General features: G+C 43.6%; 2 protein-coding genes across 8 annotated transcripts; one reads left to right on the top strand and one right to left on the bottom strand.

Moving 5' to 3' along the window:
* Nucleotides 1–16,748, bottom strand: KIN (Kin17 DNA and RNA binding protein). 5 transcript variants are annotated; one of them, XM_075081647.1, is made up of 14 exons: nt 16,579–16,748; nt 13,984–14,078; nt 13,063–13,106; nt 12,807–12,929; nt 11,668–11,849; nt 10,173–10,221; nt 9,794–9,851; nt 6,181–6,304; nt 5,645–5,695; nt 4,887–4,955; nt 4,371–4,421; nt 3,471–3,570; nt 2,418–2,518; nt 1–947 (listed from the first exon to the last, which is right to left on the bottom strand). In XM_075081647.1, exons 1-14 carry the CDS (start codon nt 16,690–16,692, stop codon nt 885–887), a joined length of 1,224 nt encoding a protein of 407 aa, XP_074937748.1. In that variant the 5' UTR covers nt 16,693–16,748; the 3' UTR covers nt 1–884. The 5 variants fall into 5 exon arrangements, with proteins under 5 accessions (XP_074937748.1, XP_074937749.1, XP_074937750.1 ...); XM_075081648.1 differs by having other exon boundaries at nt 6,181–6,301; XM_075081649.1 differs by lacking the exon at nt 4,371–4,421.
* A 26-nt stretch (nt 16,749–16,774) lies between these two features.
* ATP5F1C (ATP synthase F1 subunit gamma) lies at nt 16,775–25,185 on the top strand. 3 transcript variants are annotated; one of them, XM_075081653.1, is made up of 10 exons: nt 16,775–16,905; nt 17,974–18,008; nt 18,975–19,106; nt 20,420–20,624; nt 21,078–21,221; nt 21,597–21,661; nt 22,244–22,399; nt 23,534–23,630; nt 24,471–24,508; nt 25,048–25,185. In XM_075081653.1, exons 1-9 carry the CDS (start codon nt 16,862–16,864, stop codon nt 24,475–24,477), a joined length of 885 nt encoding a protein of 294 aa, XP_074937754.1. In that variant the 5' UTR covers nt 16,775–16,861; the 3' UTR covers nt 24,478–24,508; nt 25,048–25,185. The 3 variants fall into 3 exon arrangements, with proteins under 3 accessions (XP_074937754.1, XP_074937755.1, XP_074937756.1); XM_075081654.1 differs by lacking the exon at nt 24,471–24,508; XM_075081655.1 differs by lacking the exons at nt 24,471–24,508; nt 25,048–25,185 and having other exon boundaries at nt 23,534–23,634.
* Nucleotides 25,186–26,527: the final 1,342 nt, after the last annotated feature.

Genomic DNA, 26,527 nt, shown 5'->3' with positions numbered 1-26,527 from the left:
TAAGAAAGGTTTTATGTTTATTCCTGAACTGCCTTAGAAACTAAAGGTTGTACAAAATGTGGCATTTTTAAAAAGAAAAATTAAAAAGTAATGTTATGTCATTTAGCATAAGTAATGTTACTCACGTAGCAGAGCAACAATGGAAGCACGAACAACAGAAAAGGCTCTGGAAAACCAAAACAGCTTTGGTCAGCAGCCTAGAAACCCCACAAGTAACATCCATCCTGGAGTCCATATGAAGATAAATTGCATATTAATATAATTAGGAACCCTGACAAACAAGATGATGGAGGAGTGATGACTCACATTCTACCACCGCTGATGTGCTAACCAAAAACGAGTTGGTGACAGCACTTAATAAACCAGATCATCCTTACAACATCCAGGAAAATAATCCCTTGCAGCACTGTTACCTTCTTAATCCCTTCCCTTGTTCCTGCAGCCTCAATTTTGGCTGTGGATTGAGAAGTGTGTTGTTCAAACTCCACTGGCTCCTACACACACTGCCTGCCTCAAGCAGCTATTTGCAGGTAATTCTCTCTCTTACGGAACTGCTAACGTTCTTCAGTAAATAAAATACTCCAGCTCGCAGCTGCCTGCCACATTTCACAAAAGAAAATCGAACCAAAGATTATAACATAACTTTGATATAGAATCAGATGAAATATTTCCACTGATAAGATTTCCACAAACATTTTATGTAACAAATGCATAGTGATCTTTAAATAAACCCAGTTCTCTTGTGGTTAATTTCTATATACATTATAAATACATACACACACACACAATTAAAACCCTGACACAGTAGAGTCTTGTGTCTGCCTGCAAGATGCCAGAAAGATGTTTTTAGGAACCAAAATCTTCTCTGATCCCCGATTAACGCCTCAGGCGAGTTTGGAAATGTCTTCGTACTGGATATCTTCAACTCGGCGTCCTTTTAAAGGTCCCTGGAGAATAACACAGTAGAAGAAATAAGGTCAAAATATAAATTTGTTTGTTTGTTGAATTCCCAATAGGGAGCTTAAAGTAAGATAGCTAAAGGGGCTGTATGAAATCTCGCCATTTAGACATTTTTCAAGAAGCACAACCAAAGGCAATAGCACTGGAAATCACAGGTATGAGCGCTTTTACACAGTGCTGCAGGCTGTAAAAGCACGACGACTACGCTTCTCTTGTAGTGCTCTGCCCAAAGGCCACGTGTAACTGCACCCCGGAGGCTGTCCAGGGGATGCACAGCAGAATGCATCCAAAAAACTGCAGGTTTGGGAGTTGCTCATGACACAATAGCTTCTGTTTCATTGTTTTCAAACTAACAAGAGAATGTGGCAGGGCTTCAACACTGTCCCAGAAATCTTTTTGCTTTCAGGACACCTTTTGTGCTAGTTAAAGTCCTTGCGATTTTGAGGCAAACGTAAGCAGCTGTTTTGAATTAATTCACTGTGAACACTGTGCAGTAAAAATTTAATTCTGAATACAATCTTATGTATTAAAATCCTGATCATCCTATGATCAGTAAGAAAATTCTCACAGACTTCACTGGCTTCCAGGAGTAGTTTCACACATTTTTAATTTATAGGCTCAGAGTTCATGCAGGGAGGGGAAATCTTAACACCTACAAGCATCAGAACTGGAGAAAAAACTACCTTTGCTTTCCAAGGCCAATGTTATCATGATCTTTAGCTCCAACCAAAACTCCTTCTGTGGTCAGGACATCTGCACAGACTCTTCTCAAGCAAATTCTCCAGAATCCAATATGGGCTGAGTTTCTACAGCCCTTCTTTGAACAGGATCCTAACAGGGTCTCTCTCCTGCAAGCTGTGCTTAAGAAATTTGACTTTGAGCCAATATCCTCTCTGCTGCATCAATGAGTTTAAAGATTGGTTTTGCAGAGGGGAACAAAGAAGTAGCCACACAGAAATAAGGATATGGCCTAATTTTAGCCCAGAGAAAGGTGATACATAAAAAAAACCCAGGCCCAAAACCAACCATAATTGTTAACCGTGAACAGGACAACAAAGAAGCGCATAAAGCCCCAAGTTCAGTCTGAAAAAGGCAGGAGAAAATTCACATCCTTGCATAGTTCACGTTTTTTTACCTTCCCACAAGGCAGTACAGCATATATAGTTCAAAATAAACATACAAAATATTTTTCAAGTCTCTTTCAAGTTCAAAACTTGCTAAGTTCAGCATCCTGGCATCTTTTTAAAGGCAAACAGTGCAGCATTAGTCTGCAATGGGGAATATGTGGCTGTCTTCCTACTGGTTGGGAATAGGTGGGGGTGACCACAGCATTTTGCACACCATAAATCCCACCTGTAAGACAGGATTAATGGTACCTTCTTTCTTTATGAAAGCTCTCCTACGTACAGATGAAAGGTGCTCTATGCAAATGAGATCTTGCAACGTTTGATACTTACAGAGTCGATGATTATTGTCGCTGAAAACCTCTTTTCATTGATAGATTCCAAGATGCCTTCGTTTCCCCTGTAACCACCATTTAACACCATCACTTTCTTGCCTGAAACGAGAAACAGGAAAACAGTTACACAGCAGGGCTCCCAACTTCTTTTGATGGGGTCGTGTTCAATTCCACTGACAGCTGGGGGAGGGAAGGCTTCTCCCAGCAGCTCCGGCAAGCAGTGCCCAGCTTTGCCTTACAGCCCGCCTGTTGCCGGAGTGCACCAAAGTGTACTGCTCCAGGCTACACTGACACTACAGGCAGAAGCCACTGAAACTACATGAGGAAAGAAGCCAAAGCTCTTTTTCCCACGTCCCATTCCCTGTGTCAATGGTTCAGTGTACCTCCTTTCTGCATTCTGTCTCACACAGGCAGTCCCCTCAGGGCATCAACCCCAGCAGAAGGGTGAGCAGAACTCACCTACACCATCAACCAGATCTTCAGCTGCATCAGGTCTGCTGAAAAAACTGTGAATCCCAAAATCCTACGCCCTGTTTGCCCCTACACTGACACTGCTCTGCTTACCGCTGCCCTGACCGTTCCCTGAGATACCGGTCAGATGCTACACACAAACATTAGTGTGGGCCAGCCAAAAAAGGCCAGTGAACCGGACAGGAGATGAGGGAAGCTTTGCCAAGTACCCACAGCTATTTGAGGCATGACTTTGGAAGGAAGACACAGGATAAATATGACCAAGGGCTCTGTAGGGCTCCCAGAGATGCTTTCATCTCATCAAATGAACTGATTCCTAAAGCACTTCTGTCTTCTCAGAAAAGAATCTAATTCTTACGAGAAGGGACTGTGAAGACTCAAAGCAGAAGCAGTGTAATAATTCCCTAGAAAGTAACCAGAGGATATTTGGTAAATGATCAGGGCAGCTTATGAAATGCTGTCCCATGAGCAAGGTGGCTTTTGTTATGGTACTTTCAAGTGGATGAATTATAGTTTAAAAGAACTTATATTTAAGTTTTGCAGCAACAGCTAAGCTGAAAAACGAACAAAACAGCTATACCTGGTGCGGGTATTACAGTTTCCAGGTGTGTCTGATCAAGCTTCAGTTTGTCTCCAGAATCAATCATCTTCACAACTGCTGTATATTTGTCAATCACTTCCTGTTGCGAAAGGCAGAGGCCAGTCAGAAAAATAAAAAAATTTTCTCTAAATTTTACATTTCAAAATTAACAACTCAGGACCACAAGTCTGCACTTCTACATTTTTCAAAAGCAGCAAGGACTTCTGAGCTGTCCTAAAGGCATCCAGCTTTCACAAACTGCTGACTGGCACCACTCTGAAGTTAAGGCTAGATTAAAAGGGCCCCTCTTGACCATCAGTGACTGGCCTAGTCGACCACTGATTTTGCTGGCCTTGTCTGAAAGTTTTGTCAACCTTCGAGTAGCTATCTTAGCTATTCTGTCAAAGATGGAGAGCAAATCAGAGGCTTCTTTCCCCCATGGGAGGCTGAGCTGGCTGAAGGCCACACAGTGACCACTGGGATAGTACCTCTCAATGAGGCAAAATCATGGAATCATGGAATCGTAGAATCGTTAAGGTTGGAAAAGACCCTTAAGATCATCGAGTCCAACCGCTAACCTACCACTGCCAAGTCCACCACTAAACCATATCCTCAAGCACCACGTCTGCCCTTCTTTTAAATACCTCCAGGGATGGAGACTCAACCGCCTCCCCGGGCAGCCTGTACCAATGTTTGACAACCCTTTCAGTGAAGAAGTTTTTCCTAATATCCAACCTGATATCACTGATCATTTTTCCAGCTAGCATAAACCATGTTCCACCTCCCATATTCAGAGCTCAGAGAAAGACAGACACTGGGACTCATAAAACCTCACAGATGACTACCAAAAAAGCTGTGATTTTAAGCTCTACACACTCGCGTTGATCATTCAAAACGCACCTGGGTGTTGTCTTTGGCACTCTTGCCAGAGACCGCTGAGCCTTGGACTACCTAGTACACCATCATTTTATTGGCGGAGGCTAAAAGAAAACACTTCCAAACAACAGAGCAAGGCTTACAGCCTGAAGATTTTGTACGCAAATGGGATCTTGTTCAAAGGCAGCCTGCAGCTTAAACGCCAGTGCAAAACTGACCAGTCTCAGATTAAAATGCAATCGCACTGCTCTTGATCATATCACATTGACAAAGTGACTATTCTCCAAGACGGATATGTTAATAGGGACCAACAATGCAGAACAAAACAGTGCTTAAGAAAGGATCAGAGTAAATTACATTAAACCTATTCAGAGATTCACTCCGTGCCCAAAATGAGTCCCGCTACAGTTAAGGTAACGTTACAGCCCTTACCAGTGTTGCCTTAGGGCTGAACAACTTGCACAACGAAACAAAACCCCGTGTTTCCACAATACCAGAAAAGCCTAGCCAATGCCACATGCTTCTATTTGCACACCTTACCTTAACAACTGCCTTCTTCTTGTGATACTTCTCTCCAAGCTTTTTTGTTACAATTTTTACAACGATTTCCTGGAAGATTTGAAAGGAGAAAAAAAAAAGCCCAAATATAGAAACAACTACACAATCTAAGCTAACCGCACATTCAGGTGGCTCTGTCTCCAACCCCAGACTGTACAGCACAGCGCACAAAGCAACAATGGTAAAGACTTGGCTTTCAGGAATTTGCCTTTATCCTCAAATTGTTGCCTCAAAGTAGCATCCCTCAAGACTTCGCTTTTGTTTTACAAATACAGTTACACTTGAATTCAGGATATAATGTGACAGCCCATAATGGGTCAAAGGCAGGACTTCCTGATCTACAAGTCCAGCCAAAAAGCAGATGAGATGAGGTCTCTCAGCTCAAAGGCTGATGCTGACTCCTACATCTCTGTGCGAGTCAACTGCTATGCAGAAAGAAGAGGGCTGTAAGTAATATCATGATTTAAACATGACCTGTAGAGACTCACAGTACCAACTTTTTAATTAGAAAATTCCACCCCATCTGAGATCAGGCATATGATGCTTCAGACTGCAGATCATGCTCAACCAGAAGAGCAATTCCTCCCAGACACTGCAATATTTCACATTTCGCAGCTTGGAAAATAAGAGTGAATTTAATTTGGAATCTGCTTTTGGATCTTTACACAAATCAACAGTGTATTTAGAGATGCAGAATTGGTTGTATTTGGTATAATAATAATAATTTTTAAGACACTTACAGGCTGCAACCAGTAGTCTCTTCGAGATGTCCTTTTCTTCTCCTCTTCAAGCTACAGAATAACAACAAATAATCACCATTTACTTCCTCCTTTCACTGCAGCTTTCCCATGCCTTTGAAAAGCTGAACCAATTCTCCAGTCCCACACCAAGTGGGGAATATAAGAAAATAAAAATCTAAATCTAAATAAGCGTAAGTCAGTGTGTGTTTGCTGTATAAAAATCAATCTGATGAGATCCAGGAATCCACAATAAAATGATGGAGATTTATATTTGGTTTTTTGTCAAGTGTTTCTAGATATTTTCTTCTCTTCCAAAATCTGTATTCCTTTACATTTCAGTCGTCTGGGGAATAGGCAAAGATGAGCAGCAGAAACCAGTTTTAACGGGGAAGTGAAATCATTCTGCCTGATAAGATACGAAAGTCTGAATTCCACACGAACTGAAGGTCTGAGGTCACTTCAAAGGGATGCCCTGGTAGAGCGGACATTGCCACAGGCATGGGATTACAAAGACACAGATCCTGCATGATCATTACCTCCATAATCTCATCCAGTGCAGATTTCTTCTTTTTCTCTTTGGACTGACCAGAGCTATGAGCTGATTCTTTCCTTTTAACTGCCCCCTCCACCATCTTCAGTGCATTCGGTCCAAGGACACTGCTGGAAGAGCAAGATGATGTTTTCACAGCAGACCTTACATCGTTTCCTCTACCAAGATGCATTTGAAGAACTGGTTCTGCAAAAAGGCCTGCTGATCTATTTAATTTCAGTTGTGCAAGTCCACAGACCCTGCATGCCTCCTTCTCTAGGACTGCTTTTGGCACCTAGAACTGATCTCCTTGAGGTCTAAACTCCACATCCGCTGACGTTTGCTGCTAGCAGTCCAGCAGAATGAAAACAACCTAGCAATCAGCGCACCAGTGGAAAAGCAAAGGGTTGGTCGGGGACTTGAGATCAATGGAGAAGATAAGAGCAGGTCTGCAAATAAAGTTTTCAAAATCAAAAGGGCAAACTTGTGGCTTTAGAGAAGCCACCTGGACAGAGCAACTCTCAAACATGGTAGATGTCTAGAACTCCTTCCAGACAGAGATACTTAACCTATCTCTGTCTGGAAGGAAAACACATGGGAATCTGCAGAAAAGGTCTCCACACCCAGCAAATAAACACCATCTTCAAAATCATATTCAGAAGAGGCAGCAGCCTATGAAAGTTATGAAAGAAAAGAGCAACCAGCACGAAGAGTTACATATCAGGGAACATCTAGGTAAAGTGAGGACTGCCTAAAGGCACCTCAGGTTAAGCCATTTTTATAAAAGACATTTGAATGCAGTAAAAGAATGTTGGTGTTCTCTCATCCAGAAAGATGAAGTAGGCTGCTGTGAGATCAACAGTAAGGTAATATCGACACGGCCTTACAACAAATTGCATGTTCTGCCTGTGGAGAGGATGTTGTGATATACTAGCAAAGGGAAGATACGTAATGTGAGTGAAGGTACAGAAAAGGCAGCAGAAGCAAAACTGAGAGAAAAATTGTATTTCTGAGGAAGCCTGGATAATCTCCACAGCACAGCTCTAGAAGAAATAGCACATTAAATCACAAAGCAAATTGCAAGTACTTAAAATAACATCTTATAAAGGGTAACATACAATTAAAACATAACAACTGTAGTGCCTATATTTAAGAAGGAAAAAGTATCTAGCTGTGAGGTTACTAAGGGATTCCTGGGTGTCAATACTAAAACAAATCTTATTTCACATATTAATTACGAACCCTGGGGCAAAGAGTGAGAGACCATCAACACTCTTAGGGTGTTCCATCAATATGGAGGACACCAGAATGGACTGGTTTATCTTGAAAATCATGCTTTAAAAAACACAAAATTCAACAGCACGTTATGCAAGCTCACATACTTTGGAAAAGTTTACTCTGATTACCTTATATCTACTGGGAGCTGTTTAAGAACAACAAAACCAGAAAGGGGTCTGGCTATAATCACAGATGACAGCTACCAGTGCAGACCAGTCACGAAAGCGTCAAGCGCAACCCTAGGAAGCATCAGGACAGACAAGCATTAGCACCTTGGATAAGCCATGGTGACATTTCATTTGCAGCATGCACAAATTTGAGCAGCTCCCCTGTTCAAGATTAGCTGAGACTAGAACATGGACAAGGAAGGGATATTCAGCAGATCAGGGGAATGGGGAGAGGAGGCCGGCACCGTGCAGGCCTGCCTGTACAGCACAGTGAAGGCTGAGATGCTAAAAGTGTTCTCTACATATTGTCTGAGAAAGCAGACACCAGGGAGAAAAAGAACTATTTATGTTAAACACGCACACCAACATGAGAGCAACTGGTATAAACTGACTACATTTACCCGGGAAATTACAGACAAGATCCGAACTATCAGAGCAAATAGGTTTTGAAGGATCTTCCTTTGGGATTATAGCGCTGGGGAGACCCTAACTGTGTACAGTGGAGGCTGATCAATGTGCAGACAGGGCTGGACACTGGTACACTTGCAGTACTGCAGACAGGAGTCAGCGACCTTGAGAGTAGCTTCTGCTCGTTCCTTAATTAGAAGTAATTCTAATCTCACTTGTCCACTGAGTGAGTTAAGCAGGGATTTGAGGATGTAAGTTCTTGAGGGAAAAAAGGAAGCCCAGGGCTCCCAGCTTGCTCAAGGACGGTCAGCATCAGAAGCCATGCCCGCAGCAGCAGTGGTAACTCCTAGCTTCACGTCTGCCACACAGTGTCAAGGGAAGGCACATCTCCCCTCTCACTCCCCTTTTCAGCAAGGCTCCAACTCCATCTCTGTACCCAGCTACCAGCACCCCCATGCCCTCAAAACTCTACCACCCACTACCTACGATCTTCTGGTCCTAGTTCTGCACCCTGCTCAGGAAATACAAGTGCCAGGCTTCTGTAGCTTGTGCTTGAGCATAGAAGATGGCAAGCCAGGAAGTGCTACTGCACGCTGTGCTGGGGCACCGGACAGCAGGTTGAACTCAACTGATCCTCAGCAGCAGCCAACAGCTGCAGAACACATGTTTACACTGACACAGGAAAGTGGCGTCCATGTATGAGTCTGAAGAGATTCCTGTATCACCAGCGACACATAAACCACCGTCCGGTCACTTTACCATGAAGTGGGTATCTTAATTTTGCTTGTACACTACCATTACAAAGTTTACAGGCAAGTATCTCCCATATGCTATGAAAAAATTAGACTGCTTGACATGTGGCTTCACATTCAGCCAAATTTTAGCAAATACCTTAAGGATTCCTCACTGAAACTATACAAGTGAGAGTCTGAATTAAGTTTCAGACTCATCTTAGGCACAACTCAATGCTTGAGGATAATTTACAAGTTTTCCTCAATGCCTGAAATCTGTATTATTGCACAGAACTACTTTATCGTCTCATTTTCTGCCTGGCATATCTCCCATCAGATACCTTATCTAAGAGCTGAACTTGTGATGAGAGGAAAGCTTTTGTTTTACCTGCAATATGTTTAATTACAATATTGCCTCACATGAAAAGATGTTCTGCTCATCAAACAGTTTCACAGACTGCCATAAGTCAGTATCGTTTGCATTATTGATCCCTTTTGTCCTGCGTTGCTCATGGTTATATGATGACAATTAAATCCATGAGCTTTAGAAAGATTTACATCAGGTATATTCAGTTTCTTAAATGATGATCAGAGAAAGCATTACCTCCCATTAGACAAGGCAATCAAAGCTTTTAGGAACCAAAAGTAACAAGTCATGAACACTCGTTCATAGAAGGCAGTTGGGACTAGATGGGATTCACTTGAAATGCTCTGACTGGAACCCTCATCCATGCTTTCACGTAACAGTATCTTCTCAGAGGAACCTCTAACTGCCTGTTACTTTATGGACATCTGCCACGAATCACAGAGAATCCAAGAAGGCTTCTCACAGCACACATTTAAGATATACCCATTCATCCATTTTAAATTCAAAAGGAACCATGAAGTCACCTGGTATCCCCTCCTGAATAACATGACAGGATGAGAAATTAGACTCCAAATATTTCAGGACAAGATACATCTTCCTGTCCATACAAATATATTGTCATATAAGTGCTTTGCAACAGTAAGGGTTGCCCTTAAATTCTTTTCTCACCTTGTTTTAGAAGATGCTGCTATTGAAGTACTTGCTCCTTTGTTTAAATTAAATGTAACTAAAAAATAAAAAGACATTACTCTATTTCTATCTTTAAAAATAACTCCATTGAAGGCTGTTACAATTTTTAAAATCTGCAAATGGAAAAGATCATACATTTGAAAATATTTACTAATCTATGTTTTGGTTCAGCTTTTAAAATAGATTACTTTAAACTTTATGAGAAAGAATACTCTGTATTTCCATATTCCAGTGCTCTTTATAACTGATCTCAAAGCACTTTATGAAGCACTGAGCAAGCCTCAGAGCTCATCTCGTTTTAGTCACAGAATCAGCTTCAGTAGGTTCTAGAAAACTATGTGTATCAAAATCTGGTTACCTTTTTCTTCTTCATTTTCTCTGTTCAGCTCAGTATAGACTGGCTTTTCCTGCCAAGAGAACACAGAACACATTTCAAGAGTCAAACAAAAAACTGAGCCAAGATATCATTTTTTGGTAATCGCTGATTAGCTCAGTTTTACAGACTACTGCGAGGTTATTACAAGAAACTGTAATATTCAACCTGGCTTAATTCATAGAAGATTATAAATTGAAAACATTATCTCATTACAGGCTCCTGTGCAAAATTCTCTAATTAACACTCTCTGCAGAGGTGCTGTCTAAACTTGCCTGATTCCAGCATGAAAGGGAAGTGGCCTTTCTGCAGCAGTTTTCTGTTTGAACCAGCGTGATTAGACTGGCTTCTGGACAGACTGACAACCTAAGGAAGGAAATTCTGGAATCCTTCCAAATTTTTAGCACCGAAGGCTCAGACCATTTAAATTTCAATTAGTTTTAAATTTTAAATTAGTTTTAAATTTTAAAAAAAGGTAATTGTTTACAACAGCATTTAAATGTACCTATCAATATCCAGGATCAAATGGGAGGTTCCAGTCCCAGGCAACAACATGTATGGAAGTCATGGAATGATTCCAAACAAACAGATCCCAAATACCACACCAGCACCACCAAAATAGAGCTTTTCAGTGTGCAGATTTGATTATGTCAGTTGCTCCCGCCTCGGTTATTTACCTCAGTCCCCCCACAGTACAAGGTACTTGTTATCTGCAGCCCTGAAAGTTGTGAAATACCATAAATGAAGACACATCACACTGGTTACTGTATTGTTTACTCTCCCCTCTTAAATTCAAGAGTGATTTTTAAATCACCGATCACCTGAAAAGCAATAATTATTCCTTCAGTACTAAAGTAAGCCATGTACAACGTAACTCCAAGTTTTCCTCCAGAGCAAGATATAATCTAAGATAACTGTAGAGCAGAAAATCCAGAAAATAAGTGAACTGATGTGGTGATTCAGGTATGGATGAGGACAGTCTAAATCCAAGTCTGAAATGGCCAGGATCAGACACTAGGGTCACAGGATACAATTCCAGTAGATTTCAAAATCCCATCAAATCTAAAAGGAGCCAAAACCTCTGCTTTTTTTTTATTTATTTATTTTTTGAAACCGTGATTCCATAGAGGACCTTGATGTTCACCAGCTGTAAAAACCACCAGCAAGTTGGTTACTCAAAGAACTGTAACAAGTTGCAATTTCAACAGAAACAAGTTACTCATGGCTGCTACCAGAAATACCTGGGAGAATACTATTCCCTGTGGCTTAGAAAAGAACAGCAATGCAGCCAAATATGCCCACCGTTCCCCAGTTTGAACGCTGATGAGCTTGTAACCTGAAGCATGAAGCTTTCTCATCACCTTCTAACTGACTCCAAAGGAAATAGCGCTGCAAGGATCCCAGCAACATCAACTTCACCATTAACTTAACCAAGAGGAGTTTTGAGCTAAAGCTTGACACGCTGTGCGATTTTTCTCACCAGTTCTTTCCCCTCCAAACCTCTTCTGACTTGCTGTTCAATGAATTTAGCAGTTTTTTCTTCATCATCAAGGTCCTGTTTCTTCTTCCTCTCTTGTTCTTGTTGCCTGCGAATAGTCTCTGGGTCCCTATCAATATATTGAATATACCAGCCCTTTGGAGTCTCATCAACCTTGCAAAGACCTAAAAAAGTCAATGCAAGAGAAAGTTAAGAGTAATACTCACAAAAGCAAGCAAGAGACAAAGAAAATATTAAGGTAATTTTCACAGTCCATGTTCACTGTAACAATGCAGAAACTTTACCAGAGACAATGTACCCCTTACTGGCCTGGTAAAATCGACATTGAATTACCTTTAGTATCTGTTTCTGCCCTTCAGCTAGCCAGTTCTACTTGGAAATAGGCCAGAGTACATAATACAGCGGAGTGCTTTATAATACTTTCCCCTGTTGAAGAAAATGTTTCCTTCCCACTGTTTTAACAAGGAAGAAAACAGAAATCTAACATATATAAACAATACAGACTAACAGCATCTTACCAAAGGAAATGTTACTATGCTACGCTATTGTTACTAACTCTTGCTAGAGCGACATTTCAAGCACTATATGACTCATGAACATATCCTGTAGGACACAGGCAACTGGAGCTAAAGTAAACTTTCTGTCATACCACAGGGCCATTTAATCTCCCTTCCTCCCGCTCAACACAAAAGTGAAGATCTCAAGCTTTAACCCTTTCACTAGGCCAGGAATGAAAACTGCTCGCTTCTTGTCACCTTAAATACGTAAGGATTCTGTGGTCATAAGTAGTGTTCTACCACAGCCTTCAATTTTTAAATGACAACTGTTGGAAGTTGATTTAGAATCTAGCAATACCTCCAGTAAATACAGACCAACAGGTGAAACAAGGAAAGGTTCAAGACTGACGCGTTTATCCCAGACTTCTGACATTTTTCATAAGCAAATTCCTAATGCTTAGCACAGAAATATGTTTGGACATCTGGTAATATATATATACAGGACAGGAGAGGAAGAAAGAAAAAGGAAATGGGAGAACTAACATAAATGTTTACTGATCACTTATCACCACCGCAATTACCCAATAATTTTAAAACTTCCCAACCCTGAGCAACTATGTTTACCTTCTCTCCCCAGCCATTTAGTAAAATCAGTCAGTGTCTCCCACTGTGTGGCATTCATGTGGATGTGCTCCCGATGGCTGATATATTCATTGTACACAATATTATTGTGCACTCTTTTTGTTCCTGAAATACAGAATTATTATTATTATTAAATATAAATATGGGACCTAGGAGAAAGCAAGCAAAACTTCTTGCACTGAACTAATAAAAGACAGTAAAAACAAACAAACAAGCAAACAAACAGTAAAATATTTACCAAATCGCCTCCTGAGTAGTTCTAGGAAATCATTTCGGAACTCCCTCAGGGGATAAAAAGAAAGTATTTTAGTAAAACTTTAAACAATTACAAAGCAATTTTCTATTTTCATTAACAATGACATATCTGCAGTATGAAACGAGCATTCTTTTGAACTGAGCGTAATGAAATTCAGACACTCATTTCCCTTTTTCAGTAACACAGCATTAAACGCAGTACACATGCACAAACAAATACAACATGGTACCCGCACATACGAGTTACAACTTCAGAAGGGTAAGACCCTTTTTAAATGGATACAATAGAAAGAATGAAATCCAAACACTTCCCACTAATTGCCGGTATTTCGTTACCAGGTATCTTCCCAGGTTGACTGACACAAAACACACGGCAGGACAAAGGGCAGCAGGGCAGATTGATCACTCATCTCACTGCTAACTCAAGGGCTTGAGCATAAAGCCTCGCTTCAGACTCGTGCTGAAGACAGCTCCAGTCAACCCAGCTGTCATGTAGGTCAGCTGGACAAAGGACTGGGGGAAACTGTGGGATGCCAGTCACACCCCTGATGGGTTATCTCCCTGTAATGGTTCTTTCAGCCCTTTGTAACTCTGCTTGTGTGGCAGAGCCTCAGCTGGGGCAGAACAGTGACGTACTTTGTAACACAGAGTGACCTAAAACAGAACTCAGACACAGGATAGAACTGCCAAGTCTGATTAAATCTCATGGCTCCGTGAAACCTCTTACACACTTTCAAAAGTGACATTGCCTAAATTTTCAAACTGCAATTAAAAAGAAGCTGCTGACACCAAAATGTATCAGAATTAAAGTGTCTTCAATGGGACATGACCAGGCCTTAGAGGTATGGCTGCACAGAGGTGACGCAGGAATGAAGACCTGGGTAAGAATATATAGCAAACTTACTCAGAAAAGTAATCCATGAATTGCTGAGGATTTTCAGAAGCCAGCAACAATTGCCTCTGGTGGGACTCAGACATGCAATGACATTTGAAGCCGTTCTATAAAACAAAAATAAATACTTTGTCTGTCTTCGTCTCAATTTGCAACACTCATGCAGCTGAAGGGTATTAAGAATAATGTTTTAGAAGTGAAATTTCTTGGAAGTTCCCAGAAAAGACCTTAACTCAGCCATAGCCTACACGGGATGGTTGTTCCTCCTGGAAACAAAGCTCTCCTCAAAGCCAACAGACTTAAGACAAACTGTGGAAGGGGTTATAAGACAGGATGTTTCAGCAGTCCTCCGCGTACCCTGTGGAATGGAACAGACACGGCATCACCCAGGCCCACCCCGGACCATCCAGGTGCTTGTGCGAGAGCACTGAAAATGTCTGCTGGCTCCCTAACGGGTCTATACTGATGCAAACGTGTGTAAGGAGGGAACAGTGTCCTGGGAGCACTCAAGCTATGGACTGTGATAGTTTGGCCACCTCTGGCACAGGGTTATCATCAGAGCTCCCCAAAAAGCACCCAGACATAGGGTATTTGACCATATCCTTTTTTTTTTTTTTTTTTTTCCTAATATAATGCTCTTTCATCACAATATGATTAAATCTACAGCAAATTTCACTGCATGGGAGCCTCATCCCCTCCTTAGAAAAAGATCTGGTTGTAACGCAGTGAAGCTTTTTTGCTTGTAGTCACTGGGAAGTTAATAGGATTTGAGCTTCTTGGGTGAAAGGGAGAGGGGGGCAGAAACAGCTGAAGAACAAGACAATTAAACAACCACAAGATTCTTTACTTCTCTAAGGCATGTTAAAGAGGCCATTCACGGAGAATGGAAAGCTAAAAGCACAGTTAGCCCAAGTGGAGGTACTTTTGGAGCACAACTGTGGTGGAAATCAGGATGAAGAGGACACTCACATCCCTCAGGCATTTGGGTCCAAGTAAATAGACAAGAGAAAAAAAGAAGGGGAAACTGCAGAGAAAAAGCATCTCTTCATAACTGGAGAAGGGAAGAAACTGACCCAGAATCAGCAGCAAGGAGCTCTCAGCACAGCAAAGACATGGACCTGTTGAAGCAGGTCCAGAGGAGACCACAAAAATGATCAGAGGGATGGAACACCTCTCCTGTGAGGAAAGGCTGAGAAAGCTGGCGTGTTCAGCCTGGACAAGAGAAGGCTCCAGGGAGAGTTTATAGCAGCCTTCCAGTACTTAAAGGGGGCTTATAAGAAACACTTTTTAGAGGGTCTGTAGTAACAGAACAAGGGGTAATGATTTTAAACTAAAAGAAGGTAGATTAGGACTAAATATAAGGAAGAATTTTTTTATGATGAGGGTAGTAAAACCCTGGCCCAGGCTGCCCAGAGAGGTGGTAGATGCCCCATCCCTGGAAACATCCAAGATCAGGCTGGACAGGGCTCTGAGCAACCTGATCTAGTTGAAGATGTCCCTGCTCATTGCAGGAGGGTTGGACTAGATGGCCTTTAAAGGTCCCTTCCAACATAAACCATTCTATGTTTCTACAAAAAGAGACCTCACAGTGCTCCAGACATGCAACCCCTTGGGCACATCACTGCACCTACCCCAATCCCAACAGAAATCATGGCTACCCTCAACTCCCTTCAAGGTGGACGGGAGCCCCCTAATTCTTAACCCCATTGACCTCTCAAGGCATGTATAAAGGAATCACCCCTCGAGTGTGTTTGGGGCCACCCTGGGCTCTGTGCTAAATCCTGGGTTGACAAGTCGCTGCAGGGCACTGAATATCCCCAGAGACGCATTAGGGCCAACACACTTTCTCCAGAGTGGATGAGGACTTCTCCCATGGAGGAGCCCAAAGGGATTGCCCCAGCCACAGCAATTGGGAACCCTCAGGGTCCCACCAGTCTGTCCCCACGGGGACTGTAGCCCATATAAGAGGGACTGGGGACCCCCAAAGGACAACAAGGGCCCTCTCCAAAGCTCCCCTAAAAAGAACTGGGGCTCCTGCACACGCAACAAGTGAGGCCAGGATGCTCCCTAGAAGGATCGCACCCCAGACAGATTCAGAACCCCCACAAGGAGACTGGGGACAGTTACAAGGGGAATCTGAGCGAGCCCTGTACTCGCCGGCAAGGGGACTGAGGAACCCACAAGAAGGTTATGAGGCTCCACACCCCCTAAAGAAATCGCAACCTCCACAAGAACATTAGGGCCTCCTACATGGGTAACCCCACGGTGTCCCCTCAATTGCAGTAGGGACGCTCACAAGAGAGCTCGGAGCCCCCACAGCGGGACTGAGGACCCCAAAGGCGGGGATCTGACCCCCTCTCTGCATCTCCAGGAGAGCCACCCTCTTCAAGGGGACCGGACTCTCCCACAAGGGGGTCGGAGCTCGCCCTGCCGCTCAGGGAGAGCCCCCAGCTCCCCCCAGGGACCGAGCACCACCATGCCCCCTCAGGAAAGGCCACAAGCCCCGCCCCGCCAAGGAACCGGGGCCCGCCGCGTCCCTCTCAGAGAGCGACCGGGGCCCGCCGCGCTCACCCGCCACAGGCCCAGCCACCAAGGGAGCGGCCTTACCTCATCCCGGCACTGCTTCTGGCACATCTGACAGTACCAGCGCAACTTCTGCAGCCCCTTGGACTTGATGCGGTTGGCGATAGCCTTAGGACTGAGGAAATCCGACTTCCCCATGGCAGCGGCGCCGCGGAGCGTCCTCCACCACCCCCGTCCACCTCCCTGCCGCCGCCGGAAGTGACCGTCCGCCCCCCGGAAGGACTTCCCGCTCCGCGCCGGGCCCGGCTGCGCGCATGCGCGGTGGGGGCGCGCTGACCTTCAGCGGGGCTGTGGTGGAGGCGCCGCCATGTTCGCCCGGGGCGCCGCCGTCGCGCTTTACCAGCCGCAATGGTAACGGGCGGGGGTCCGGGCTGGGGTGGGGGGTCCTATGGGGACCCAGGGGGGCGGGGGGGACGCGTCCCGGTGGCGGCGGCGCCCGGCGAGGCGGCCTCCGCGGCCTGAGGGGCTGAGGCTCTCCTCAGCCCCGCGGCGGCCGGGGGTGGGCGAGGGGCCGCCCGGGCCCTGAGGTACGGCTGGAGGAGCGGGACCGAGAGGGGAGGCAGGCACGGCAGTGACCTGCGGGGCGGAGGCGCCGAAGCCCGTCGGGAAAGGGCGCTGAGCGCGGGGGGCGATCGGCGGGACTGGAAGGCTGGAAAGGGCAGGTTCCTGGGTGACAGCCGGTGCAAGGGGACTCTGCTCTCGTCAGGAAACGGTTTAGCCTCCTCTCCTTTGCTTCCATCGTTTTTAAAAAACAGTCACGGTTTTTAAAAGTCGTGCCCTTCTGCTGCCCCGCTCTCTGGCCCTGGTTTGCATCGTGCTGTTACCGAAGGCAATGGATAATGTATGTGTTGTGGATATATTAAGTGACATGGAAGATGAGAGGAAGGATGGTTTTGGGCCCCTCAGGACAAGAAGGACACTGAGGCGCTGGAGCGTGTCCAGAGAAGGGCAGCGGGGCTGGGGCAGGGTCTGGAGCACAACTGTGCTGGGGGGCGGCTGAGGGAGCTGGGGGGGTTTAGCCTGGAGAAGAGGAGGCGGAGGGGAGACCTCATCGCTCTCTACAACTGCCTGAAAGGAGGTTGTAGTGAGGTGGGTGTTGGTCTCTTCTCCCAAGTCACTAGTGACAGGACGAGAGGAAATGGCCTCAAGTTGTGCCAGAGGAGGTTTAGATTGGATATGAGGAAAAATGTCTTTACTGCAAGAGTGGTCAGGCATTGGCACAGGCTGCCAAGAGAGGTGGGGGAGTCACTGTCCCTGAAGGTGTTCAAAAAATCTATGGATGTGGTGCCTCACGGCATGGTTTAGGAGGCCTGGAGGTGTCTTAAATTTTCATCCCTCTGAAAGGGATCTGCCCTTGATGGGTGTTGGTTTGCTGGAGTGCTGGGGAACTATCCTAATTTCTCCTGCATTCATTTTCAGGGGCCAAGTCAGGAATATGGCAACTCTAAAAGACAGTAAGTACTGGTTTCTTTTGCTTTTGAGAGAGGGAAAGTGTTGCAGGAAAAACGTATGTTAAAATATCATTTTCGTTAGCCTCTGTTGGATAAACTAATTGTGGTACATCCTGACATTGATACCTGAGCCTCCAGCACTTCTTATATTAATCAAGTTTCCTTCAGAAAAGGCTTTGCTTAAAATGTTTTCAGTACTAATTTAGATGTCACTTCAGCAAACCAATATAGTTTTACTCCAATGTATTTTAAAAATAACTTTATCATACGTGCTAAACCAGACTTTTGCTCACCTTTAAGAATTAGTTTATTTTCTGTTATGTTTACTTCCCTGAGCATTTATTCAACATTGGGGAAAAACAGGTTGACTGAATGGTTTTGCTTTGATAGCGCTTATTTAAGCTGCTCCTTGTAGGTTCTGATACAGGGATATTGCCTTGGAATTGTGCTTGTCTGTAGGGCACCTGTTTTGTTTTCTTTTTACATCAGTATTTTTATGAATCTAATTTTGCCACAAACTAAATGGAGGAAGAAGTTAATTCTGTTTCTTTATAGTTGGGGCCTTTTTTTGTTTGTTTGGGTTTTTTTTCCCCTTGTCATCTAGGTAAAGATGTCACTATACCTCAAATGATATATTTATGAAACAGGTAGAAGCAGAAGGAAAGAATGTAGTAACTGGATCTTATGTTGGGCTGAATAGTAAACAAACATTATGGTTTTTCCCCCAGACATACCTGTTGTAAAGATGCATTTGGGTTAGCCAGATCACTACTATTACTGCTTTCTTATCATAAATACTACAGGCATGTCTTTCATGAGGTTTATTCATACATTGGTTTTGTATTTATTTTTTTCTTCTTTGAGGAACTCGGCGGATACTTTGGGATGTCCGTTGCTAGCATTTTATTGCTTGCTTTTGATGTCATTATGCCTAGTACAGCCCATGACCTTCAACTGTTAACCTTATAGTTACCAGGCGCCTGAAATCCATCAAGAACATTCAGAAAATTACAAAGTCCATGAAGATGGTTTCTGCAGCAAAATATGCAAGAGCTGAGAGGGAGCTGAAGCCTGCTAGAGTCTACGGAACAGGAGCGCTGGGTGAGAGAAGACTCCTGCACTGTGTGATATGGGAACAGAAGAGGAAGGCTTTCATGGTGGTGATAAAATGCCTGGACTTTTTTAACCATTTGGTAGATTTTTTTCCCAAAAGAATTTGTGTCTCTAGGCCACCGTCACCCTTTTAAGTAATTTATGGATAGCTATTTTTAAGAGTTGTAATGTGAAATTCATTATGATTTCTGATTACTTTTTTATCTTTGTGTGGTTGTATGATTGGTTTTGTTAGTCATAAAAGCACCCAACTCAGAATTTCTGGCCTGCTTCTATCTGTTAATGGAACTGTGTCCTGCCTCTGTGGCATCTACAGCTACTGCCAGGCCTTCCTGTGAACTCTGGGGCAGCATGTGCTCTGGACACAGTGGCTTTGCACAGTGACCTTAATTATGACCCTGATCGTGTGACACCCGATGCAGAGATGTGGCTGGCTTTGAACTGTTTATTTGTCATCTCTGGTCAGATCACATGCAGACTTGAATGACTGTGCGGGAGATAAAATTAATCTGGCTTTGATATGGAGTCCCTTTAGAAATGGTTTTAGTTAGAATAAGTTAAAGGTATTTTGATATCACTGATTTGCTTCCTGGCACCCTTGAGAAACTTACCCATCTTGTAAGTTACATATCTGGTCACAGCCGGCTGAGCATGAGCCAGCAGTGCCCAGGTGGCCAAGGAGGCGAGCAGCATCCAGGCTTGTGTCAGGAATAGTGTGGCCAGCAGGAGCCGGGCAGGGATGGTGCCCCTGTGTTCGGCCCTGGGGAGGCCCCACCTCGAATGCTGGGCTCAGGTTTGGGCCCCTGGGGACAAGAAGGGCCTTGAGGGGCTGGAGCGTGTCCAGAGAAGGGCAGCGGGGCTGGGGCAGGGTCTGGAGCACAAGTGTGCTGGGGAGCAGCTGAGGGAGCTGGGGGGGTTTAGCCTGGAGAAGAGGAGGCTGAGGGGAGACCTTCTCGCTCTCTGCAACTGCCTGAAAGGAGGTTGTAGTGAGGTGGGTGTTGGTCTCTTCTCCCAAGTAACAAGTGATAGGACGAGAGGAAATGGCCTCAAGTTGTGCCAGAGGAGGTTTAGATTGGATATGAGGAAAAATGTCTTTACTGCAAGAGTGGTCAGGCATTGGCACAGGCCGCCCAGAGAGGTGGGGGAGTCATGATCCCTGAAGGTGTTCAAAAAACATGTAGACATGGCACTTCAGGGCATGGTTTAGGAGGCACGGTGGTGTTGGGTTGATGGTTGGACTTCATGATCCTAGAAGTCTTTTCCAATGTTAATGATCCTATGTTTCTATGATCTTTTTTTAGCTCTTTATGAGAAAGCAGAAATAAAGGCACCTGAGGACAAGAAGAAACACCTCCTTATTGGTGTGTCCTCTGACCGAGGTCTGTGTGGTGCTATCCATACCTCTATTGCTAAAACCTTGAAGAGTGAGATTAGCAACCTCTCGAATGCAGGGAAAGAAGTTATGGTGGTTGGAGTGGGTGACAAGATCAGAAGCCTGCTCCAGAGGTAAAAAGGAGAAGGGTTGGGTTGGGTTTGGTTTGGTGGTTTTGTTTGTTTTCTGTGGTAGAAATTTCAAGACTGCTCAGAAAGCTGTGTTGCATTCGCAGGCAGATGCAAGTGCGCAAAATTCAAGTTCCTTTAAAAAAAGAAATCTGCAACTACGCTAGAAAGGGGTTTGATCATCTGGATATTCCTGAAAGTGCTGCAGAGCACTGTTATATCTTTGGAATAAAAGTCTGAAAGCACCACTGGTGCTGTTACAAGCGTGTGTTTATCAGTGAAGCTGTTGTAATAATTTAACTGGGGAAAAAAAAATAGCAAAATTTGTCTCAGACCCTAATTCAATAAAATGCTTAGTTCTGAACACCAGTAAGTCACACTGGTTGGTAAGTCTTGTGGCCACATAGTTGCACATTAGAGCATCCACTGGGTTCTCACACAGATTTGATCTTACTGCAGGACACATGGCAATTACTTGCTGCTGACATTCAAAGAAGTGGGACGGAGACCTCCGAGCTTTGGAGATGCTTCAGTCATTGCCTCAGAGCTGTTAAACTCTGGGTATGAATTTGATGAAGGCTCCGTCATCTACAATCGGTTCAGGTAAGATTAAACTGAAACTGCACTGGAAAAACATCAGGTAGAAGGCTTCAAACGGCACATTGGACGGATGAAGTAATATGAAAATTGACTGTGAACTGTCACGTTTACTTTATTTCTTGAGGAGGGATTGCATTTTGTGGTGTGGGAGGAGACTTTTTTAATAGCTGCAGTTGGAATTCTCTTCTTCTTGCATAGTGGATGCTGTTATATTTACAGTCAGTGTGTAATTATACCCACATGGTGTCCGAGATCTCTTCATCAGGATTATCACAGAACTTTGTGGAATTGGAAGCCCAGAAGTTGTCAATTCTAATTTGATTTTAAACAGTTTAAGGTTAGTTGAACAGAAGAGCCCATTACGCTGTTTTCATACAGGTCTGTCATCTCCTACAAGACCGATGAAAAACCAATCTTCTCCCTTGAAACAGTTGCTGGTTCTGGTAAGTAGTGAACTAGAAAACAGCAGTTATGGGAAGCGGTAAATCACAGAAAAAGTACTCTGAACATGGGGATGTGGCATTAAAATGTCTTATTATGCTGTTACAGTATACGTGCTGTATACAGTCCAAGGCTGGCCTGTCGAGGTGCTGTGGGGCAGGGAGGTTAAAAAGAAAGGTCGTACTAACTTTGGTTTGAGAACCTCTCTTAAGCAAGAATACACCAAACTCTGCCAGTTTCAGCACTGACCTGCCTCAGCATTGAGCGACTTTGCGCCACTCAATAATAACCCAGGATGTTTCTGTTACATTGTATGGGAAGGTTAACAGTAATACACCAATAATGTGTGTTTGGTCTCGGCCAGAATCTGGCTTTCCTAGTACTAAATTGAATGAAGATAAATCAAATACTTAATCTCTCTGCTACCTAAAATTTTGTTATGAAAGTAAACATAGTACGCAGAGAAAATCCCTCCGCACCGCCTCGAGCAGAGAAACAGGTAGTCTTTCGCATCGCATTGTATTGTTTTGCTAGAGGTAGCGTATCTTGGATTTCTCTTCAGTCCGCTCTTTCATATTTTACAGAAAGCCTAAGTATCTATGATGATATTGATGCCGATGTGCTGAGAAACTACCAGGAATTTACACTAGCAAATATTCTGTACTACTCCCTGAAAGAATCCACCACCAGCGAGCAGAGTGCTAGGATGACCGCTATGGACAATGCTAGCAAAAATGCTTGTAAGTCTATGGTGTGGGCTTCCCAGGAATTCAGTGGTTTAGCATGGGAGTACTGACTTCCCTTCGTGTAATGCTTTGCTTCCGAAATTACAAGAAATGAGCTGGTTTCTCTCTTAATTCCATGTTGAGCCTGTTTCTTTGAGCCAGTTCAACCGGGATTCTTTTCTGAATATGTGAACCTTATTTAGCCCCTGGAAAGAGGGATTGCTGTCAAGTATACGAGAAACCAGCCTAGGTAATGGGCAGTGAAATAACAGATTCTTTAACAGGAATATGAAATGCTAAACTAATTCCGTAATGGCCAAAAATTCTTTACGCTCTTCTCATGTGGCTGGTCTGAAGATTTCCACAATTTTTATAAACCTGTGCCTACTTGTGAGCCCAGCGTAATTAGTACTGTGCCAATTTAAAGGTGGGGAAGATGAAACAATGATTAAATACTTTACCACCTGTCACGTAACAAGCTGAGAATATACAGGCATTCCTTGGAAGGTGTCCAAACTGAATGCAGTGCAGAGAGCGTGTGGCTGGTATCAGTGGGAGGCAGCTAACTGCTCTTAGGGCGGCACAGTGCTAGGACTTCGGGCCTGAGAAGGTAATGTTGCATAAAGGGTCGTGGAGACTGAGTGAAGCTGATGAAAAATGCAGTTGGGCTTCCTGGAACTGTAAGTATGGCTCTCTGCTGAGTGCCTTGTCTTGAGAGAAAGAGATGGTACCTTTTGTGTTTCAAAAAAAAATTTTGAAGAAAAAAGATTTCAAAAAACATCTGTCTCCCTTTGCCAGAATGGCAGTAACTTGAAGGAAATATCAATGTAGTTGACAGTGAAATCTAATTTAAAAGCAAATAACACATGCTTGTGTTATGTTAAAATAAGTGATGTTGTACTATGGTGTTTACTAGTTTGTCAGCTGTTCTTCAAATGCTTAACGCTGATGCCTCAAGCCAAATTCCCAAGCGTCTCGATTGCCTGCTAGTAGTGTCATCTGTAGGGGGGAAAAAATGGCAAGTGCAGTAAGCCTTGTGGTGGTTTGCATGGATTTACAAGACTCTTTGGTTTTCTGTTCATACAGCTTGTCTCTATCTGCATTTGAATAGTTATTATATGTTTAAATTCCAACCTTAATTTTTTCTAGCTGAGATGATTGACAAATTGACCTTGACGTTCAACCGTACCCGTCAAGCCGTCATTACCAAGGAGCTTATTGAGATCATCTCTGGTGCTGCTGCTCTGTGAGTACCTGTATAAATGTGAAACAGGAGTTGTTGCAAAGTTGTGTGATGCTTGTACGTCCTGCTTCAGTCAGGTTAGCGGGGAAGGTGAGGGCACGTAGGTCCCAGAACCGAAGGGAAGGCAGCCCATGGTATGACTCCCGAGCTTTCAGCTTGCGCAGTTCTACTAACAAGTGTGACGTTTGGCCAGATAAAGTTAGGAAGGTGGTAAAATAGATCTTTAGCCGCAACACGCATCCTTGCCTGATCAGGCAGTGGTTTTTCCTCGGGTTTTTCCTTGGCTTTCCAAGGTTTTTCCTTGGCTTTCAGTGGATTTTCCCCCTTACTCCCTTCTACCTGGGCTTCTCCTACTCTCTCTGTTCAAACAGCCCAGTAGTGCTGGATGGGGGAGAGCAACTCAGGTGACTGAAGCGCTTTTGGAGAAATCAGCCTGAGGTGGTGTTCAGAGGCCGAGAGTTTTGGGGGTGGGGTTGGAAGAAGGAGGGAATTCCCGGAGTCTGTTGATACCAAGTATGTATTTAAAGTTCAGTATTTTGCTTATTTCCATGTGAAAGATGTTTCATGAAGGTGTGTGTACTGCAGGTTACAAACGTGTGGACTTAGACCACAATTTGTAACTGCACGTAGCTGAAAAGTTGTGCCATACTGGGATGCAAATACATGTGTTAATCTCCTGTGTGTTTACAAAATGCCTGGAATACATACCTTATTGCAGCTACATGCTGTATTGTGCTCCTCACAATACATCTGCGCCATAAATACGTGCATAGTTTTGCCTGAATTTGCATGAGTTGCTTCCTAACCTGCTTGTTCTGTTTTTTCTCGTAATACCGTAACCAGGGATTAATCGGAAAAAGAGGTTCAGCCAAATCCAAGAGGTAAAGTTATGAAGTAGAAACTATTTTAAAATTAATTAACACAGTCTTGAAGTCAAATGAGGAAGTTGGAATTCAGTGATGTTGGCCAGAGAAACTTCTCTTCCCAAAGAGCTGGGAAACTGCCCATTGCTAGTCCGAATCTGTCTGAACAAAAACTTAAGCACCAATAATTTTAAGCAACATATGTCAACATTTGACACCATTTTCTGTGTTTTTTATTTTTTTAAACAACTCCAGGTTATTTAATTAATTTGCAACTACTGTGTTAATTTTTTCATAGTGCCCTGACCTTACGCCATGACTTTAAAATTCTGTATGTAAGACTCTGTACCTGAAGAGGCTTCTGTAGCAAAATAAGCATATTGAAAATGTAAAGCTTCAAGGAAAAATAGACTTGATAGAGAATTTGGGGGCGGAGGGGGTAAGGAATATGAATTAGTTGAAGTATTTAGTGTGAAGGTTTAGTTTGCTTCAATTCAAATTGCTTCAGTTCAAATACTGAAGCACAAAGGTTTAATTTGCCTCCATTTTCCTTACAGGTGAAGAAGAGCTCTTCTGAGCATATGGTTTAACCTGCCTGTGTCTGTGCTAACAAGACTTCTCTGGTATTTTGTGAAGAAGTGGTAAAGCCCCAGAAATCTGTAAATTCTTACAATAAACCACCTACATGAAGCAAATGCTCTTGGTGTCTAAATATCTGGGTTTGACTTGGTTACTCTTTGAAACGTGATTTTATTTTAAAGCTGTGATCTAGTTTTTGTGATGTATCTGGGCTGCAAAAACGTATTTTTTTTGGGAGTTTCCTCTTTTGAAGAGTGGAAGAGATGACCTGTCTTCACCTTGTGTCTGAAAGTGTTGGTTTGTTACATACGTTGTACTGTGTGATGAAGGGGGAGGCTGGAATAACCTCTCCACATCGTGCGGTTGGAACACTGATCTCTATCTCATTTGAATACCATATTATTACTATTTCTAGATGTTCGTATTCTGAAGTGAACTGATCTGATTACATGAGTCATTTCAGTGTTTATTTAGATTGCACGCTGGTTTTATCACGGTCAGTGTGTGTGTGCTATAAAATACAGTAACACCGCGGTTCTCAGCCCTCACTGGGTGTGACAGGATGTGAGAGAGGATAAAATGTAAAAAATAAGAGTACAGCAGGAGCGTAAGGAAGACGTGGTGGTGCGGTGTAACCAGGGAAGTGCAAAGCTGCCGCTCTCAGTCTGGTAGACAGAACAAGGGCCTTGAAGGGCTCAGGGATGTCCATGATGGAGACGGAAAGAGGGTTTGCAGAGATCTGGACGGAATGGAGATGGCCTTGAGCCTCAGTCTGTGAGCGTGGCACAGGGACAGGCAGAAGCAGCCACCTGTGTGCTCGGCTGCTGTTGGGTTGAGCTGGACGCCATTCAGCTGGTCTAGAAAACCGTACAGTCGAGTGCTGAGCTTGAGCTTGTTTTCCTTGGAGGCAACTTGTTGGCTTAACAAAGTGATGTGCCGCTGTGCGTGCGTGGTGGTGGGCGCGTGGGTAAGGAGGGAAGCGGTATTGGGATCTGAGGTGAGAGTCAGGAAAACAAGATACTGTCTTGGAGCAGATTTGTTGCGGATTTAGAAAACTCTTCCCATGATTTCTTTTACAGAAACTACGGTTCTAATGCTGCTGTTATTTACACAGCTGGAGCAGCAGATTGGTTGGAACTGGTGAATTCGGGGAGTACTATGCTGTGGGAAGACAAACCAGCCACTGGATGTTGTGATCATGTAGAAGTCCCTGATTATGCAATTCCCAGTTCACAATCTTGAGCCTGTAATTCTTTTAAGCATAATTTTACTGTTACTTAGAACCCCTTTTAAATCATGTTTTGTCTTGTTTCCTTTTCTACTTCAGTGTGGGAAGCATTGCTTTGAAAGTGCAAGCCTGAAAAGCCAGTAGATTGTAATTTACTCTTAAAGCTGAGAGTTAGCCCCGTTGTTCAAATAACTTCCATTTTTTTGAGGAGATCCTGATGGTTTGTGTTG

Source organism: Phalacrocorax aristotelis, chromosome 1 (genome assembly GCF_949628215.1).
Source record: "Phalacrocorax aristotelis chromosome 1, bGulAri2.1, whole genome shotgun sequence".
NCBI classification, from domain to species: domain Eukaryota; kingdom Metazoa; phylum Chordata; class Aves; order Suliformes; family Phalacrocoracidae; genus Phalacrocorax; species Phalacrocorax aristotelis.
Note: the sequence above shows the minus strand (reverse complement) of the source record. Positions and strands in the feature narration are given on the sequence as shown.

Bases quoted from the DNA above. Each gene is read 5' to 3' on its own strand.
- KIN (XM_075081647.1), bottom strand. From the start codon at position 16,692: ATGGGGAAGTCGGATTTCCTCAGTCCTAAGGCTATCGCCAACCGCATC. The intron at 4,956-5,644 runs GTAAGTGTCTTA...CAAATCTTCCAG, and splicing joins GAGACTACTGGTTGCAGCCT to GAAATCGTTGTAAAAATTGT. The intron at 3,571-4,370 runs GTGCGTTTTGAA...CTTTCGCAACAG, and splicing joins GTGCCAAAGACAACACCCAG to GAAGTGATTGACAAATATAC.
- ATP5F1C (XM_075081653.1), top strand. From the start codon at position 16,862: ATGTTCGCCCGGGGCGCCGCCGTCGCGCTTTACCAGCCGCAATG. The intron at 16,906-17,973 runs GTAACGGGCGGG...ATTCATTTTCAG, and splicing joins GCGCTTTACCAGCCGCAATG to GGGCCAAGTCAGGAATATGG. The intron at 22,400-23,533 runs GTAAGTCTATGG...AATTTTTTCTAG, and splicing joins CAATGCTAGCAAAAATGCTT to CTGAGATGATTGACAAATTG.